The sequence below is a fragment of the Gracilinanus agilis genome, chromosome 4 (genome assembly GCF_016433145.1).
Source record: "Gracilinanus agilis isolate LMUSP501 chromosome 4, AgileGrace, whole genome shotgun sequence".
NCBI classification, from domain to species: Eukaryota; Metazoa; Chordata; class Mammalia; order Didelphimorphia; family Didelphidae; genus Gracilinanus; species Gracilinanus agilis.
Window position 1 is genome coordinate 287879488 of NC_058133.1, and position 18583 is coordinate 287898070.

General features: G+C 34.9%; 1 protein-coding gene across 1 annotated transcript in view; it reads right to left on the reverse strand.

The window, feature by feature from the left end:
- Positions 1 to 18583, reverse strand: part of PKHD1 (PKHD1 ciliary IPT domain containing fibrocystin/polyductin) — a 685806-nt gene that overhangs the window by 375317 nt on the left and 291906 nt on the right. Inside the window, exons 30-33 of the mRNA XM_044675345.1 lie at positions 16788 to 16979; positions 15224 to 15349; positions 4475 to 4531; positions 4061 to 4191 (exon numbers count right to left, since the gene is read on the reverse strand). Coding sequence (XP_044531280.1) covers positions 4061 to 4191; positions 4475 to 4531; positions 15224 to 15349; positions 16788 to 16979 — 506 coding nt within the window. The remainder of the gene's footprint in view (positions 1 to 4060; positions 4192 to 4474; positions 4532 to 15223; positions 15350 to 16787; positions 16980 to 18583) is intronic.

The window sequence follows — 18583 nt, forward strand, 5'->3', positions numbered from 1 at the left end:
AGACATATATTCTTAAGGGCTGTCTACTGTAAGTTTCTCTGAAATTCTGTAATACTTAGTATGTTATTAGGAACATAGGAACACATATTTGTTGCCTAAACAATAAATATCCTATGATTTCCTTCTCTGTAAAATGGAGATAATAAGAATAATATAATAATAAATGATAATACTTTTATTTCTTACCACACAATTCTATTTTAAGGAAAGTACTTTGTAAAGCTTAATAATCTACATAAATAAAATAGGACCTCATTTTATGCAAACTCAGCATACATGAATATAGGTATATGTGACTGGCAATTGAAAAAAATTGAGGCAGAAAACTATATAAAATAAAAAATGTTGAATATACATTCAATCAGCACTATTTGTTCTCACTCTGAGAAACATTAATGGGAATCACTATATTGTTTTGCACCAAACATTAGTTTCCACATCAGTCTTTGTTGAGTTCTCACTTGAAACAAACCATGTGCATATCCAAGCAGTGTTTCTCTTTATTTCATTAATGCTACTTAGTTATTACTAATGGCCTGAAATTACAAAAGTAGGGATGTTGGTAGCTCTGATAAACCTAAGAAAAATAATAAAGTACTTAGTTATGTTTGGATAAGAAATACTAACAAAATAATGGGGGCTACTATTATGTATAATTTTCAACTTCAGCAGCAAGTCTTAGAATATAATGGTTACATAAAATGAGGTCCTTCTGTATTAGTGACTGTGGCTGAAGTCAACTGAGAAACAAAACAGCCTTAATGTCAACAGATGCTAAATCAACAGCCGTAGACCGAGAATGCTCAGATGAAATAAATGAACCAGGTTAGATACCCCAACTAGAAGGAAAATATCAGGCAACCATGATCAGTCATACAGGCTATAATTATTAACAAAGAAAAGGATACATGGCGATAAATACAAAAAGAAAGTTCATAGTTTTGTCCAGAGAAATTCCAACAGTAGGAATGACGTCAGTAGAAATTAGGGGAAATGGTGGTAGGATATCTGGATTATAGTTACTGTTACTAATCTGCAATGTGACCTGACCAAGTCACTTAACCTCTCTCTGTCAATATTATGATCTATAAAATGGAGGTGATATAACCTGCTTTAGCTCATAGGATTATACTAATAATTAACTGATGAGATATTTGTGAAATAATTTGAAGCACACCCAAAATCATAAATATATATGTGTGTATGTATATAATATATATGCCTAAAAATGGCCATATATCCCCCAAAATATAAAAAGTCAACCTCCCCCTACATTCTAGGCCAGAAAACTATCCTTGTCTCTCTACTTTTGATCTCCAAGCTTCTCACTATTTACTTGTTATTAATCTAATGAAATATGGCTTCTACTACCATCACTCCAAAGAAATTACTCTCCTATGCATCACCTGATACTTCCTAGGTTTTGTCTTACTTGTTGATCTCCCTGAAGTATTTAACACTCAGCCATACCATTCTTTTTCAGACTTCATTCTCTATCAAGAAATCCATCAATTAGCAGTTATTTATTTAGAACCTGCTATAAACTAGGCACTGTTCTATGAATAGATAATACAAAGACAATGACAAAACAGTCCCTGACCACACAGAGATTACATTCTTTTGGGAGAATCAATATATACTCTTGTAAGTAGTATAAGCAAATATATAGGAATACTTGTGTTTTGTTTCCCTTTCCTTTCTTTTGAGATAGAATAATACTAGGAACTGAAGACATCACAAAAGATCTGAAGAAGAAGCTATCATTTGAGCTAAGTTTTGAAGGAAATATGGGATTGTAAGAGGTGGAAACGAGGCATGAGTACATTCCAGGAATAGGAGCCAAACTAGACAAGAGCTAGGAAATTGGAAATGAGGTACATTGGATGAAAAACAGTGAGAAGCATAGTTTGTCTGGACCATAGAGTGCATGAGGAAGAACATTGTATGATAAGATTGCAAGTATAGGTTCCTTCCACATTATAAAGAGATTTAAATCCCCATCAAGAGAGTCTGTATTTGATGCTGGAGGTAATAGAATGGTTAGGGAAGCAGGGAATGGATATAGTCAAATCTTTGCTATGGGAATCTCACTTTGGAAGCTATGGGTTGGGAAAAGGATGGGTTGAATAATGGAAAGGCAAAAATCAGAAATCCAAATAGGAGGCTATTGGAATAATCTAGAAGAGACCTGATGAGGGTTTAAACTATGATGATGATGACCATGCAAATCAAGAAGTGGACAGACACAAGAACTGTTATGTTGGTAGGATCAATGAAAATGAGTAACTCATGTTGACTAAACAGCTTTTCATCCAATTAGCTTTCATCTGTTTTGGCTCATTAGTCAGCCCTTTCCTTCCCTTGTGAGCCAATATATGTTATCTGCCCTAAAAGGTACTTCTACTCAATACAGATGATCAAATGTTACCCATGGCACCCAGTACTTGGCACAGATATGGTCCTTTCTAGAACCAGGAAGATGTGCTAAATAGATCACCGTTAGGGTTTTCTTTCCAATGATTCTATGATGTCATTCAATATGTCCAGGATTCTCTAGCCATATGACTCACCAAAAGCATCCTGAAATCGAATTGGACCCAAACTGAGCCAAAATAAAAACACAGCATGTTTTCTATGTATTACAAGCTCAGTGCAGTCCCAATATTTCCAGGTCCATGAGTTTCAGCCTCCTAGGATCCTTGCAGTTCTGCCTGCTTTCCTCACAAGCATATTAGATGCCCCTATTAGGTACCTAAAATGGTGTCTAAGTGCTGTACTTGGAATAAACATAATTAAGAGTCTGAAGGAGAGTTAAAGAGATAACCACAACTTTTATTAAGGGTTATTCAGCTGAAGGTAATTGAAAACACACAATCAGAGCACAGAGGAAAACAAGAAGCTCATTCTCTCTGCTCCTCAAAAACTTCACTAGTTTTGTACCAATGGGCACAATATCATCTCAGGGAAGGATTCTGAATCTTTCTAATTTAACCCTTTCATGGAAAGGTCATGTGCTTCTGTTATAGGAAGGGGTTTACATTAAACCAGCAAGTGAGTTAGGAGCAGCTACAATCTTGGGGTAGAAGACTTGCAGTCAAATTTATGAAAAGAAATTGTTTGTGAGGAAATGGAAGAAAAGAGTCCTTGCATTTGCAATTGTCTCCTCTCTTCCTTCCTTGGCCAAAAGGGGACCTTGTAAGCTCCAAAAATCTGGAAGTTTTGGAAATTCCATTGGCAACCCAGCAGGTTGCCTGGAAAAGCTTATGGAAATGATTATACTAGGAGCCAAGGATAGACTAGATACAATGAGAACAAGCAAATTCAGTACTCTACAAGACACTCAGCAAAAAACTATTTTATAACTAATGGGAATATCATAAGGACCACATGAAGGGAAGAAAAATACTTTCAGGAGCTATGATTTCTCCAATATTCCTTTACTATAATATGTTCTTTAATCATGAGCTCCCTTTCCTCTGGATTCTGCATATATTTGTGGAAAAGTGTGTCACATACTTTGGGGATGGGTTATGTTTTTTGTCAGCTACTATACCACCTTAACAAATATCCCTTACTGAAAGCTAATTGTCTGGCTGATTAATTGGTATCAATTGATAGACATTAAGGAGAGCACAGTGGCAGGTGATTGTGATCTGTAGAACTAAAAAACAATTTAAAAAATCCTCAATGCCTAAGGATTACTTTTAGAACCTCAAAGGGAGATTTCCATTCAAGCTTTGGAAACCAGACATAAGTGGAAGTTAGGAAAATGGGTCCAGAGTGTGTGTTGCATCTTTTAATACAGAAAGAAAATGCGTATAGGGAAGTAGTGGCCACTGAAAAAGTGTTTTGGTGCAGGAAATCACAGAAATGGTAATGTCAGCCTTAGGAAAATTGATTGACAATTAATTGGTTATACTACCCAAATGTACAACAAACTCAAATTCCGTTCCTTCTCATAATTGCTATTATTCAATTGAATTTGCTCTCCAAATGAGCCATTTGGGAATTCATGCCTCCTCAGTTGTCATATTCCTCTTGACAGAGTTTATGGTCTTACCTCTACAACACTGATAGGATCTTGGATGTAGATTCCAGCTGGTGACAACACCTCGATATTAGAAAGTCCCTCGGTTCCCAAAACTCCAATTACCACATTGTTTCGTACTATATTCCCTTGTCTTGACCAAACTACATTAAAAAAAGAAATCCAAAGGAGCATCATCAGAGTCATAATAACATTTACTATTCAAATCCTCTTCATTCTACTAATCGATAGTATTTTTCTAAGAGTATATGGAATATGCATATGTTTGTGAGTATATAGGTATGTGATATACACAGTATAAACAAACTCTGCTGAGCATATTTAAAAATATTTAAGATCTTATACATTATGCCATTGGCTTGCTCTGTAAAATACATGACATCTTAAATTTATTATAATATATTTAAAACAAATTCATCTATTTACCGGTTTTTCTTCTGGGGACAGCCTTCCAAGGGAAATGTCTCATTTCCATGTGAGTCCCTTAGGAAAAAAATGCAGTGTTACCAGAGCACATTTCATGCCACTGAGCAAAACAAGACATACTAACCATATTTCTTTTTTTTTAACTTTTTAAATTTAGGAATCACACAGGGAAACTGAGATTTCAGAGACCTAGGGACCATAAACACTGAAATTGGGAGGGAGAAAGATAGACAGAGAGACAAGACAGAAACAGAGGAACAAAGAAAGCATCATTAATGTCTTCTGTTCCTAGTAAAAGACAAAAATGAACCAAGAAGAAGACAATTCCACCTCATGCTGATTGTTGTTACTCTTTCAGTCAGATTTTGCAAATCTAGAATATATATTCCTTATGTTTTTAAAATTTACAGCATAGGTGGACAATGATATCTCGAATGTTAGTAATGCCTCATGGTATGCACAGTTTGGGGACAATTAAAAAAAAGAAGATGAATATTATGTTTTTTTCCAGCTAGCTGGATAATGGATTTGGCACTGAACTTGGAGTCAGAGAGTCCTAAATTCAAATTTAGCTTTAGACATTTACTAGCTCAGTGACCCTGAGCAAGTCACTAAATCTCTTACTTCAAGGGTACAATGAAGACAATAATATCACCAACCTCCCAGAGTTGTTGTGAGGACCAATCAATATAATAGGTAAAGAGCTTTATAAACCTATTCATTTCAAAAGTTTTAAAAACACATGAGCAGGGAAGTGGGGTTGCTCAGCAGATAAAGAGCCACATTGGGAAAGAGAATGTCTTTGGTTCAAATCTGGCCTCAGATACTTTCTAATTGTGTGACCCTGAGCAAGTCACTTAACTCCAATTGTCTGGCCTTTACCACTCTTCTGCCTTATAATCAATATTAATTCTAAGACAAAAAGAAAAGAGGTTTTTTTAACATTACATTGAATATTCTATAAAATAATATATATTAATAAAAATACTTCTAAATAAGACATATTCTTCAGACTTAAAGAAATGTACACACTTAGGTCTTTTTTCCACTATAAATTATTATTAATTTTAGACTTCTCTCTCTTTAATCTATACAGTTTTAAATAAAGAAACTTTAACTCTCAGATATCTTAGGTGGTTAAAATTCCTGGTCTGATAGCTTTCTAAGTTCAATTCCTCTGCCGATTTTTCTCAGCTATCCTCCCATGTTCTAATCTTACCTGTGACTATGTAACTTCTTTCAGTTAAAGTATGCCTTAGGCTGCTTTCCAGACTCCCTTCTCCAGGTACCTACATTTTTTTCACTCATAGGATTAGAGGCATTAAAAAAGATTGAGATTTCATTTAGAACTACAGAATATCAGAATTGGAAAGGAATAATTTTTAAGTGATGTAACTCAACTTGTACCTGAACAAGAAGAGTTCATTAATGAATCAGAATTTATTGTCTCCACTTATGTACCAGGCACTTTGCTAGATGCTGTGGATACAAGTTCAGAAAATGCCATATCAGTCCCTAAAGATCCCTGTCATATGATCAAGTCCTTAACCTTCAAACATCTCATGTTCCTCATCTATAAAATGAGGGCATTTACTATTTTACTGCATGCTAAGCAATGATTCAAACATAAGGAAAGAAAAATATGGAGTCTATCTGATGGAAAAATCCAGAGGATGAAGGGTGGTTAGTTGGAGGTTGTGATTTTTCTAATGGTGTACTGTGTGTGTCAGGTCTTGAACCCAAATCCTCTGGCTATTTTTTGCATAACATCATCAGTATTTTTTTCCCTTTTACTTCAAATTAAAAACTAATTTTGTTCAATTTCTACCCATTGTTGCTAATTCTTCTTGGTGAAGCCAATCAGAATACATGAAATTCAACTTCCAATAAAGACCCCGAAATATTTTTAAAAAGTAATTTATTGGTCCCAAGCCCTCTTCTTTAAGCCTTCTCTTCTAAAGGATAAATATCTCTAGTTCTTTCAAGGCTTCATGTATTCTTGCTTGGCAAAGCAGAAAACCAGAAATGAAGTCTGTTTCCTGAATGTAATCTGAACAGAGCACAGAACATTGGAGCTACCTATCTCCCACCTTCTTCACATCAGATTTTCTTTAATAAAGGATAAGCAGCCACCATTTTTATCAACGACCAAATTGTTCTGTTGACTGTATTTAGCTTATAGACCACAAAAACTGCCAAGCCTTTTTCACAAGGACTGTCTAGATACATCAGTCAAATATATTTGACTATTCATTTTTAATAAAATTATTTTAGCTAACAAGCATTTTTCTCTCCTTCTTATCCCTAAAACAAGTGAGAAAAAAGGAAAGAAGAACTTTTATTACAATTATGCATAGTCAGGCAAACCAAATTCCAACATTAGCCTTGTAATATTGAAAAATTAATATTATGCCATGTGTAATATGCTAAATGTAATATTTAAAATTTTGTTTGGAAATATATTAATTTATTATATTACTATATAATTAATATGTAATATAATTAATATATGTAATATATTAATTTGTTTGAAAATATATTGTTTGGAAAAATATTAAACCATCTTTTTATTTAGTCCCTACCTCCTTCTCTATAAAAAGATGAATAGTAAACTATAATATATGTATATAATGGGATACTATTATGCCAGTAAAGAATGTCAAAAGGTATCTGCAATGAGGAGAAGCCAAAAGCCTTTCCAATAAGATCAGGAGTGAAACAAGGATGCCCATTATCACCAATATTATTTAACATAGTAATAGAAATGCTAGCAATAGCAATGAGAAGAAAAAGAAATAGAAGGAATTAAAATGGGCAAAGAGTTAATAAAACTTTCTCTATTTGCTAATGGCATGATTATATATGAAAAAATCCCAGACTATCAACTAAAAAGTTAGTTGAAACTATATCTAACTTTAGCAAAGTAGCCTGATATAAAATAAATCCATTTAAATCATAAGCATTTGTATATATTACTGAGAAGTCCTGCAAGAAGTCCATTTAAAATAACCTCAGATAGAATAAAATACCTAGGAGTATACCTACCAAAACAAACCCAGGAACGACATAAACATAATTTTAAAACATCTTTTACACAAATAAAGTCAGATCTAAATAAATGAAGAAATATTAATTGCTCATGCATGGGCAGAGCCAATATAACTAAAATAATAATCCCATGTAAAGCAATCTACTTATTCAATGCCATCACAATTAAATTACCCAAAAGTTATTTTATTGAGTTAGAAAAAATAATAAAATTTTGGAAGAGTAAAAGATCAAGAATATCAAAGGAATTAATAGGAAAAAATGTAAAGGAAGGAGGTCTAACAGTACCAGATTTCAAATTGTTTTATAAAGCACTATCAAAACTATCTAGTCCTGGCTCAGAAATAAGAAGGTAGACCAGTAGAACAGGACAGACAATACAATAAATAGCAGCAAAAGACTATAGTAATATGGTATTTGAGAAAGCCAGAAAACCATACAGCCAGGATTTGGGGATAACAAATCATTGTTTGGGAAAAATCACTGGGATATCTAGAAACAGGTTTGGCAGAAACTAGATTTAAAGACCAGTATCTTAAACCATTCACCAAGATAAGATAAAAATGGATACATGATCTAGACATAAAAGAAGATACCATAAATAAATTTTAAAAACAGGGAGCATACTATCTATCAGATTTATGATAGGAGAGGAATTTATGAGTCAACAAGAGATGAAGAGCCTTGTGAAAATGTAAAATAAATAATTTGAATACACTAAATCGAAATATTTTTGTACAAATAAAATAAATGCTGTCAAGATTAGAAAGAAGACAGAAAATTTGGGGGAAATTTTTATAGATAGATCATCAGATAGAGGTCTCATATGTGAAATATATAGTGAACTTCGTCAGATGTAGAAGAATAAGGACCATCTCCCAATTGATAAATGAGCAAAAAAGATATGAACAACAATTTTCAGATAAATAAATTGAAGTCAAATATAGATATATGAATAAAGGCTTCAGATCCCTACTGATTGGAGAAATGAAAACCAAAACACCGGAGTTATTACCTCACACCCACCAGAATAGCTAAAGTGATAAAAGGGCAAGGTGACAAATATTGGAGAGGATGTGGGGGGAAAGGGGGCATTAATAATGCACTGTTGTGGCACTGTGAATTGATCAAACTATTTTGGAGAGTGTTATGTGGGAACTATTAAGAGCAGCCAAGGGGGCCTAGGCAGATGCTGATGATGGAATATGAAAGGGAGAAAGTCCTAAACTATGGCTGTATGTGAGTTAGATAACCTCCCACACCAGCAGGGCCAGGTCTCCTTTAAACCCAAGATTGTCTGCCACCGCCCAGGATTTGGAACCAATCCAGCCAGTCAGTTAGAAATGTTTCTAGGAAGCAGTTTGAGACTTCCTAAAACCTTAATTGAAGATGGATAAACTGGCTTGGAAAGGCTTGCTCAACTAAAGTTATAAACCTGATCTGACTACTAATAATTAGATGGTAAATGGTCAGGTAAGCAAGGCTCCAAGATTGTTTAGACTTAGGATTAACGAGGGTTTATTTATAATTAAATAGAGGGAAGGTCAAGGGTAGGACAGTGGGTAAAGAAAATCCTATGATCTTGCCTAAAATGTTGATGTTAATTAAATCTTAGAGCACTGGTTGATGTTGCCTCGGTACAGAGTGTGATAAAGCCTTGAGGGCTGATCCCAACTCTCTTGTTTCATTGCTGAGCCCAGAGCCTGGCAAGCCCCTGGGTCAGATGCTAATGTTCTTGGTTGTAGCTGTTCTCACTAGCTGGTAATGTAAGGATATTGTCTATGCCAAGGAAGTGTTGAATATTTGGCTAACAATAGAATTAGTCCCTACCTGCCTAACAGAAACTCACTCCCATACCACCCTGAGGCCCAAAACTCTCTTCCTCCCTAACCCTCCAGGCCGGTCAGAGAAGTGAAGCTCCCAGGGGTTAGAGGACCCCCTTTTATACCCTGATCTTAACTGTCACCCCGGCACATGCCCTGGGTACTCTGCCAGGATCTGTGTTCCAAAGTGGCAACTGCCAACTTGCACCCCCAGAAACATGGCTACTAATTTCTGCATATTACAAGAGCAATTTGGAATTATGCCCAGATTATCATAAAACTGTATATATAGGGGCAGCTGGGTAGCTCAGTGGAGTGAGAGTCAGGCCTAGAGACAGGAGGTCCTAGGTTCAAACCCGGCCTCAGCCACTTCCCAGCTGTGTGACCCTGGGCAAGTCACTTGACCCCCATTGCCCACCCTTACCACTCTTCCACCTATGAGACAATACACTGAGATTAAGGGTTTAAAAAAAAAAACAAAACTGTATATATTCTTAGACCCAGAAATACTCTTAGTGGGTCTGTCTCTCAAGGAGTTTAAGGAAAGAGGAAAAGAACCCAAATGTTCCAAAACATTTATAGCAGCTCTCTTTGTGGTGGCAGAGAATTGGAAACTGAGGCCCATCAGTTGGGAAATGGATAACCAAATTATGGTATGTGATTGTGATAGAATACTACTGCACCATAAGAAACAAAGAGCAGACTGATTTTTTTAAAACTTGCAATAACTATATGAGATAATGAACAGTGAAAAGAAAAGAATCAGGAGACCATTATATGCAGCTTCAGAACTAATACTAGAAGGACAAACTGAGAATGTTGCCTCCAGAAAGTGGACCAGAAGATAAAATATGAAAGACAATTTATATGAACATGTTGGTCTCCATAACAATATCCTATCTGATGTAGGGAAGGCAAGGAGGGCTTGGGACATTAGTGAATGGGATCTATTATGTAGTTATGAAGAAAAGTAAGTTAAACATATAGGAGATCTGTGATTTCATTTGTGTTATATTTCTTTTTCTTTATTTTATGGAAATGATTATATTTTTTCTAGATTCGTAAACATTTAGAAGAATAAGAATAATAAAAATATGAAAAGGATAGTTTTAGAGAAATTTGTGAAGATTTATGTAAATTTATGCAGAATGAAGTGGGAAGAACCTGTTCCTTTTTTAACACAAATGCAGTACTTCTCACGTATCTATCTTAAATTGTATATTACTGGATTCAACTCATTGTTTCAACCCAATGAATTTTGGATTTCATTTGTGTCATCCAATATCTTAAGCACTGTGCCAAGATTTATGTCATCTGAAAATATGATAAGCATATCATCTGAATAATAGTTCAAAATGCCTAATATAACAAGACTAAATATTATGTTATTATTATGCTTATTATATTATTATATTGCATATTACACAGTATATTGTTATTATTAAATTATCATACATAAATTATTACATAATTGATTAAATAATATACATAATATATTGTCCCATTAAATATTGTTATTATACATTATAGTAATATCATTAGTAGAAAGAATATTATTGTACTCCATTAGACATCCCAGCAGTTTTGAAATCATTTAACTATATTATCACCAGTTCTACATCTCTCCAGCTTTTTCACAAGACTATTCTATTATACAAGCCTGACAAATACTTTGCTGAAAACTGGGTATACAACTGTGCCTTTGATTTTTCCCTTTTCTGTCAATATGGGTTTTCAATAACTTGTGATTTCACAATGGAAGGTAAGCATCCCCATTGATGCAGATGAGCAAAAGGTCTTTAAAATTGCTGTGATTGAAATTATCAGTCAATCTCTAGTCAGAGACTTCTTCAAATTTATCTAGATTGACTGAAAATATCAAGCTTTTCACTGAGTCTGTCCTAACGCATTTCTTTAATGCTTAGTAGCATCTGTCAGAAACTACCTTGTGCTAGCAGAGACTCCTCTGAGTTATCCCTGTACTGCTTTTTGGCTTTAGAGGAGGCCTTTACTGAAGGTAACTGTCAAAAAGGAAATGAGGTTTATCTGCTGTGACTTTTTCTTGATGAATCATGCTTACTCATAGTGATATGAACCACCCCTTTAATAATTCATACTCAGATTTTTCTTGGAATAGATATCTAACTCTGCCTAGAGTTTGAAATTTTAATTTTCTTCCATTTAAAAAATCATATTTTCCTAATTACATATAGATATATTTTTAATAATTATTTTCTGACTCCACATTCTCTCCCATCCCTTTTCCCTCCCTAAGATGGCAGATGATATAATATGGGTTATACGGGGACTATCATGTGATACATATTTCCATATTCATCATGTTGTAAAAGAAGACACATATCAGTTGCATAAAAAAACCTCATAATAGAGAAATAAAATTAAAAATGGTAAGTGTCAATCTACAATCAGACTCCACTTCCTTCTATAGCAATGGGTAATTTTTACATCATGAGTTCTATGGAGTTGTTTTGGATCCTTGCAATGCTGATAATAGTTAAATCACTTACAGCTGATCATCAGACATTTTTGTTATTACTGTGCACAATGTTCTCCTAATTCTGCTCACTTCACTTTGCTTCAATTCATATAAGTCTTTCCAAGTTTTCATATGATTTTACTGTTTGTCATTTATTATGTCGTAACAGTATTTCATTACAATCACATATAACAACTTGTTCAACCAATTGCTGAGCATCTCTTCAGTTTCAAATTCTTTTCAACCACAAAAAGAGCTGCTATAAATATTTTTGAGCATATGGAGCTTTCCCCCCTTTCTTTGATCCCTTAGGATAAAGGAGTAGTATTGCTGGGTCAAAAGGTATACATAGTTTTATGGCCTTTTGGGAATGGTTCCAAATTGCTCTCCAGAATGATTGTATCAGTTCACAACTCTACCAACAGTATATTAGTGTCCCAATTTTCTCATATTCTCTCCAATATTTATCATTTTCCCTATCTTGTGAAATTAGTGATCCTTTTTTTTTCAAAATCTAAATGGAATTTTCCCATTTGCTTCTTTTGGGGCTTTTCCTATTTTTATTGTTGTTGTTTTTTAAAATTAGCTCAACAACAATGCATTAATCATATTTTTTCAAATTCCCAGAAACACTGTTGGCCTAGTCCCGTTTCCTCGATCTTCATCATATTTGTTCAGTTCATTCTGAACATTAGCCTCCCTGGTTTTAATAATAACTAGCTCTCACAGGACTTAAGATACTCGAAGCACTTTGCAAATATTATCTCATTAGGTCTTCATAACAACTGTGGGAGGTAGGTGCTATTATTATCCCTATTTAAAGATGAAGAAAGTGAGACAGAAAGTTCTTTGTTTAAGGTCATATAACTAGTGTCTGAGGCCACTTTTGAACTTGGGTCTTATCAACTCCAGATAAAGTTCACTACCTTGTTGTTTGTTGTTATTTTCAGTTGTTTCAGTTGTGTCCAAACCTTTTTGAATCCATTTGGGTTTTGCTTGGTAAAGTTATTGGAGCAGCTTGCCATTTCCATCTCCAGCTCAATTTACAAAGGAGGAAATTGAAGCAAACAGGGTTATATGACTTGCCCAGGGTCAGAAAGCTGTGCCAACCTTGCTTTCTCTGTTCTTATAAAATCATTCCTCTCTTATATATTCATTCTCAGTGACTAGCTCTTACTCCCATCTTCTTTGCTCATCTTTATTTTTTATTTCTTTAAATTTTTATTTAGAATATTTTTTCATGATTACAGGATTCATTCACTCCCCCCTTTCTGCTTCCCCTCCCAATGCCGACAAGTAGTTATAAATGGGTTATACATGGATCATTGTTTAAAATCTATTTCCATGTTATTCATATTTGCAGTAGAGTGACTTTTTAACATCAAAATCCTAAACACATCCCTATCTTTTGCCCATCTTAAAAATCTTATTCAGTCAAGGTAAAGTTTTAAAAATTTCTTTAAAAATAAAAATACTTTTTAAAATGAACAATATGGCAGTATGTTTTACATGATTATACATATATAACCCAGATAGTCTCAACTGCCAGCACTGGGAGTGGGAAGTGAAGAGAAGGAGGGAGATAAGCTTGATCACATAATTTAGGAAAATTTGCATGGAAATTTGATATTACATGTTATTGGTAAAAAAACAACTTAAAAATATTAAATTTTTCTTTAGCATTCTCTTCCTCCCCTCAAATGATTAAAATCATTTGAGTTCATGTCTTCAGTTTTATTTCTGAAAATCTTCTCTACTTCTTGAGCTAACCTTCCTTATACTCCTACAGTGGTGATTACTTTCTGTTTCTCATTTTCTAGTTAGATTTTCTTCCATTTGATGTCTCTCTCAACTTTCTCTTTGCCCTTTGATTCCCATGCTTATGCCAATTTTAATTTGCATTTAATGCTAAAATTTCCCCATTAAACACTTTACTTAGCAGACCTTCCAGTTTTGCAGTCTGCCTTTTGATCCAGACAGCCAATTCTTAAAGGGAGCTAAGGTTTTTAAAGGAATTTAAATACAACATAACAGCTAGAAACTGGTCTCTTCACACCCTTCATCCAGCAAAACATTCTATGGCTCTCTTGCTCTGCTCTCATGCCCCTTTTATTAACTTTTCTTTTTATTAACTGGTTCCAAGAGGGTAACAACTAGGTAAACCAGAACAGTTAAATGATACAATGGATAGAGTACTGGTCCTGAGGTCAGGAAAAGTCATCTTCCTAAGTCCAAATCTAGCCTAGGACTCTTACTAAATGAGTAACCTGGGCAACCCTGTTTGAACCCTGTTTACTTCAATTTCCTCATCTGAAAAATGCGCTAGAGAAGGAAATGGCAAATCACTCCAGTATCTTTGCTAAGAAAACCAAAATAGGATCACAAAGAGTCAGACATGACTAAAATGAGTGAACTTCTAAGGGGTTACTGGGTTTTTAAAGGCATTGCCCCATTTTTCTCATCACCTTCCTAAACAGTGAGAATGGGGTTAATATTATCAGGTACTTCAGTTCAAAAGGTGACACAACATGTAGAAATGATTTCTTGGGAAGTCACTAGAAGGATTGAGGGAAGATTTCTGAAAATTTCAGCATTCTATTTTAGCAGCCTTGATGACAAGTGCCTCTTTTCTGTGGTGGCATGAGAAGTATTCATTTGACCTTTTAATAAAAATAATTACTGACAAGTAGCTTGTGATGGTGAATAGAGACATGGTCTTGTTTTTAGGAAGACCTGGGTTCAAGTCTCACCTCTAATTAGCTCCCTGATCATGACCAAATAATTTAATCTTTCATGACCCCAGATAATTTTCTAAGATTTTGAATTGTAGATCAGTTGCAATTTTGCATCAGCAAGAATTTCCTCAATGGGAATTTAAATGAAATTATGTCTAGATGAAAAATAAAATGCTAGCATTTATATAGCATATTGAAGTTGACCAAGTGTTTTATATAAATTATCTCATTTTATCATCATAACAACTTATTTAACTAGGTTCTATTATTCTTTGCATTTTATAGATGAAGGAAATGAGGCTCGGAGGTTGTGACTTGCCTCAAATCACACAGGTACTGAGGTAGGATTTGAATATAAATATACATTTGAATATAAAAGTGATTAAAATCCAAATGGTCCCGAAAATTGGTCCTTCTTCCCTGGGACTCAAAACTCACATGTAGGGTCATTTGCTGGCTGAGAATTCTGAGTGATGAGAGGGGTAGAATTGAATCAATGTCTATGAACCACAGGCAAGTTCTAAGCACCAGAGGCTAGCACATGTGCAAATGGAAAATCTGAATTTTGAAATGATGGATGCTACTTGGGGGAGGGGGAAGTGTTCTATTGAGGTATGCTGATGATGACCAACCCTCATCCACTCACCCACTAGTAGCCCATGGCCTAAAATGTTGTAAAACACATTATTCTCCACAATGAGATTTGAGGTTCTAGACAGGCTGAGGCCCCTGCTGAAGGAGTCCCACACTGAACAGCTCCGGATATATGAATCTGGAACAAGAATGGGAAGACTTTGTTTAGAAGAGAAATGTAATTTTCTGTCATAGCCCACTGCCTCTGCAAGAGAAACTCAAAGGAAACCATGTTGTGTTAGAAATCATATATTCACTAAAACAGATAAGTTAGAAGGAGTGACAACAGTAAGAAAGTCAACTTGTGTAAGGAAGATGAAATCTCAGAGAAGTGGGAATCAAGTTTATTAATAGAAAAAAGCAAAACAATCCCTAAGCAAAAACTAAATGATGAAAATCACGCCAGAGTATGGAAAGCATTTTAAGTGACACATGGGACATGTTACAAAGTTATCAAAGGTCCCATAGACTTCAGTCTTGCTAGAATATGACAAAACATCCTTATACTTAGTGAGGGAGGAAGGGGTATAACTTGATCCCTCACCTAGACATGTGGTTTACAAAAAGGAATATTATATAAGATAAAAAGGACTTTGCTGCTTTGTGGAATTCAAATCAGGCTTTTTAACATACCAACAAAGATGTTTCTTTTATGGAGCATAAGGATTGTAAAATCATAGCCCGGGAGCTTGAAGAGACCTCAGAAATCATTTAGTCCAACCTCTTCATTTAACAGATGAGGTAAATGAGGACCAGGATTAGACAAGCAGATCCTCATCTCTGATTAGGATAAAAAAAAAGAATGGTTCCATTTTTTAAAATTTGAAAACCATTTTATTACAGCAAATGTATTACTGGAATGTGAGTGAAGTTCAACAGACTTTGAAAAGTAGTATGCCAAGGTCTAAGGATTATATTTTTGTAACTGGAAGAGACTTAAAAGTTTTATTATTTAAACCCTTCATTTAATAAATGAGGAAACTGAGACCCAAAGAGGTTAAGTGACTTGTCCAAGGTCACATGGGTAAATGGCAAAGCTGGGATTCATGGACTCCAAGCCCAACAGAAGCCTCCAACTATCAATGAGGGGCAACTCATTTAAAGAGTACCTTGGGCATGGCCACAGTAACCTATTCACAATGAAAGGGGCTGCCATCATGGAATCCTAAAATCTATAGCATATATACTAAGAATAAGTAAGTCCTATGTTACTCCCAAGAAACAGATATTTGGGTTTTAATAAACTTATTAGGTATGGTAGTTAAAGTCAAGAGCATAAAGACTGGGGGAAATTCCAGGTATCATGAATATCATTAGGACAATGATCAAGAGTAGAAGGGCCTTTGGGTGCTGCTAAAATCAAAGCATACAAGAGGTAATCCATTTTTTTCTGGCCTTGCTCATCATCTGCCTTTCATGCATGTATTATAAGCTTATAGAATCAGGGGGAAAAGGCAATTCTTTGCACCCCTCCATAGGATGGAAAGGAAGAAGAAAGGAAGAATGAAATAGAAGAAAGGAAATGAGGAAAGCAAAAGGAATTACATGGACAATTACATGGAAAGCAACCACCTTACCTCTAATAGGCCCAATCACATTTAGTGCACACAGGTGTTTCTGAAAGGCTTGTCCCATGAACTGAAACTGGACTCCCTGCAGTTGGACCTGGCTGGGCTCTCCTGGGAGTGACTGCACAATCACCACAGCCCCTAGATCCATTGATCCAAGATTCTTTTCACTCCTTAAATACAAGCATTGTTGGAAATCATCTGAAACATAGCAAGGGGAGATGTAACAAAGTAGTCACTATTCCCTGCATTATTTTTTTGTTGTAAAAAGGGACCAGTCCTGGTAACAGCAAGTATGAAACAGGTAAACCTCATGTGGTGCTATAGATCAGTTTCCCCAAATAGTATTTTGTAGGTCAAATTTGTATTTCCTGACTCATTTTAAAATGTGTTTTGGAAGTTTATGATTTTTTAAAAAATGTATTATGTGGCTTCTTCACAAAATAATTGTGTATTGCTCAAGATTAGGGTTCTCCTGGAATGACACAATCATCTATAGAAAGAACGATAGACATGAAGAAAGGAAAAACTAGATTCAATTCTCATCTTGGGCACATATTAATATTAGCTTTGTGGTAGCAGACAATTCATTTAATCTCAATGAGTTTGTAATTCATCATTTGCAGACATTACCTGTAAGACCTATCTCTCAGGGATCATAGGATCATAGGGAATGGAACTTAGTAGTCAAATAATCCAACCTTCTCATCTTCTAAATGAGGAACTTGAAGTAAAGGAAAGTTAATAGGTATTATGTAGCAGAGCCAAGATTCAAATCAAGATCCAATGACCCTTGGCAGAGAGATGGCCCAGTGAATACAGGAACAGGACTGGTGTCAGGATGACATGAGGTCAAATCTGGCCTCAGACACTTTTGGCTATATGACCCTGGGCAAGTGACACAACTCCCTTTGCCTAGCCTTTTCCCCTTTGTCTTAGAGTTGTTACTAAGACAGAAAGTAATAATTAAAAATAGAAATCCAGTGACTCCAAGTTGACCATTCTTTTTAACATGCAACATGTCTTCAATAAGATACTGTATGTAAAGCACTTTATAAACCATAAAACATTAGGTAATGTTAATTATTATTAAGGTACTATATAAGTAACACCATCACCATTATCACCACTGCCAGTAAGGTTAATAACAAGTATAATCACATATAGTCTTTGATTCCTATATTAACCTTTTTTAAAGACTCATAGGATTAGTGCTCCAGAGTTAGATGAGGCCACAAAGATAATTTAGTCAATATCTTCATTTTATAGATAAGCAAACTGAGGCCAAGTAAGGTTAAACAAATTTCCCAGGGCACACAGGCAATAAACTTCAGAGGCCAAATTTGAATACAGGTCCTGTGACTTCAGGGACTCTTTCTACTGCACAAAGCTGAAAGATAATATCACTTATAGTATCAGTATCTCCGAGATGAAGCAACAGTAGCAACTAACAGTTTTACCCTAATGTTCCATATCTTTTTTTTTTTATGCATGAAGAATTTTAGAGGAAAATAAGTTATACAAATCACAAAGCCAGGATGAGGGCCACTTTCCTATTTCCCTTTCTAGGATCCTTTTTAACTATCTTATACTCCCCACCTATGAATTACTAGAGGATTCCTAGGCCTACTTTCAATAGGTAGAGGGAGGTAGAATACCTTGTGGCATTCAGTATCTAGGAAGAGATTTACCTATGATCATTTCAATGTATTATTCATCCTTTAGAGTTTAAATAGCTCCATTCCTTTTTATAATAAGTGATTTTAAATGAGGAATAAACAATACTCTGTCCAATTCCTCCTAGG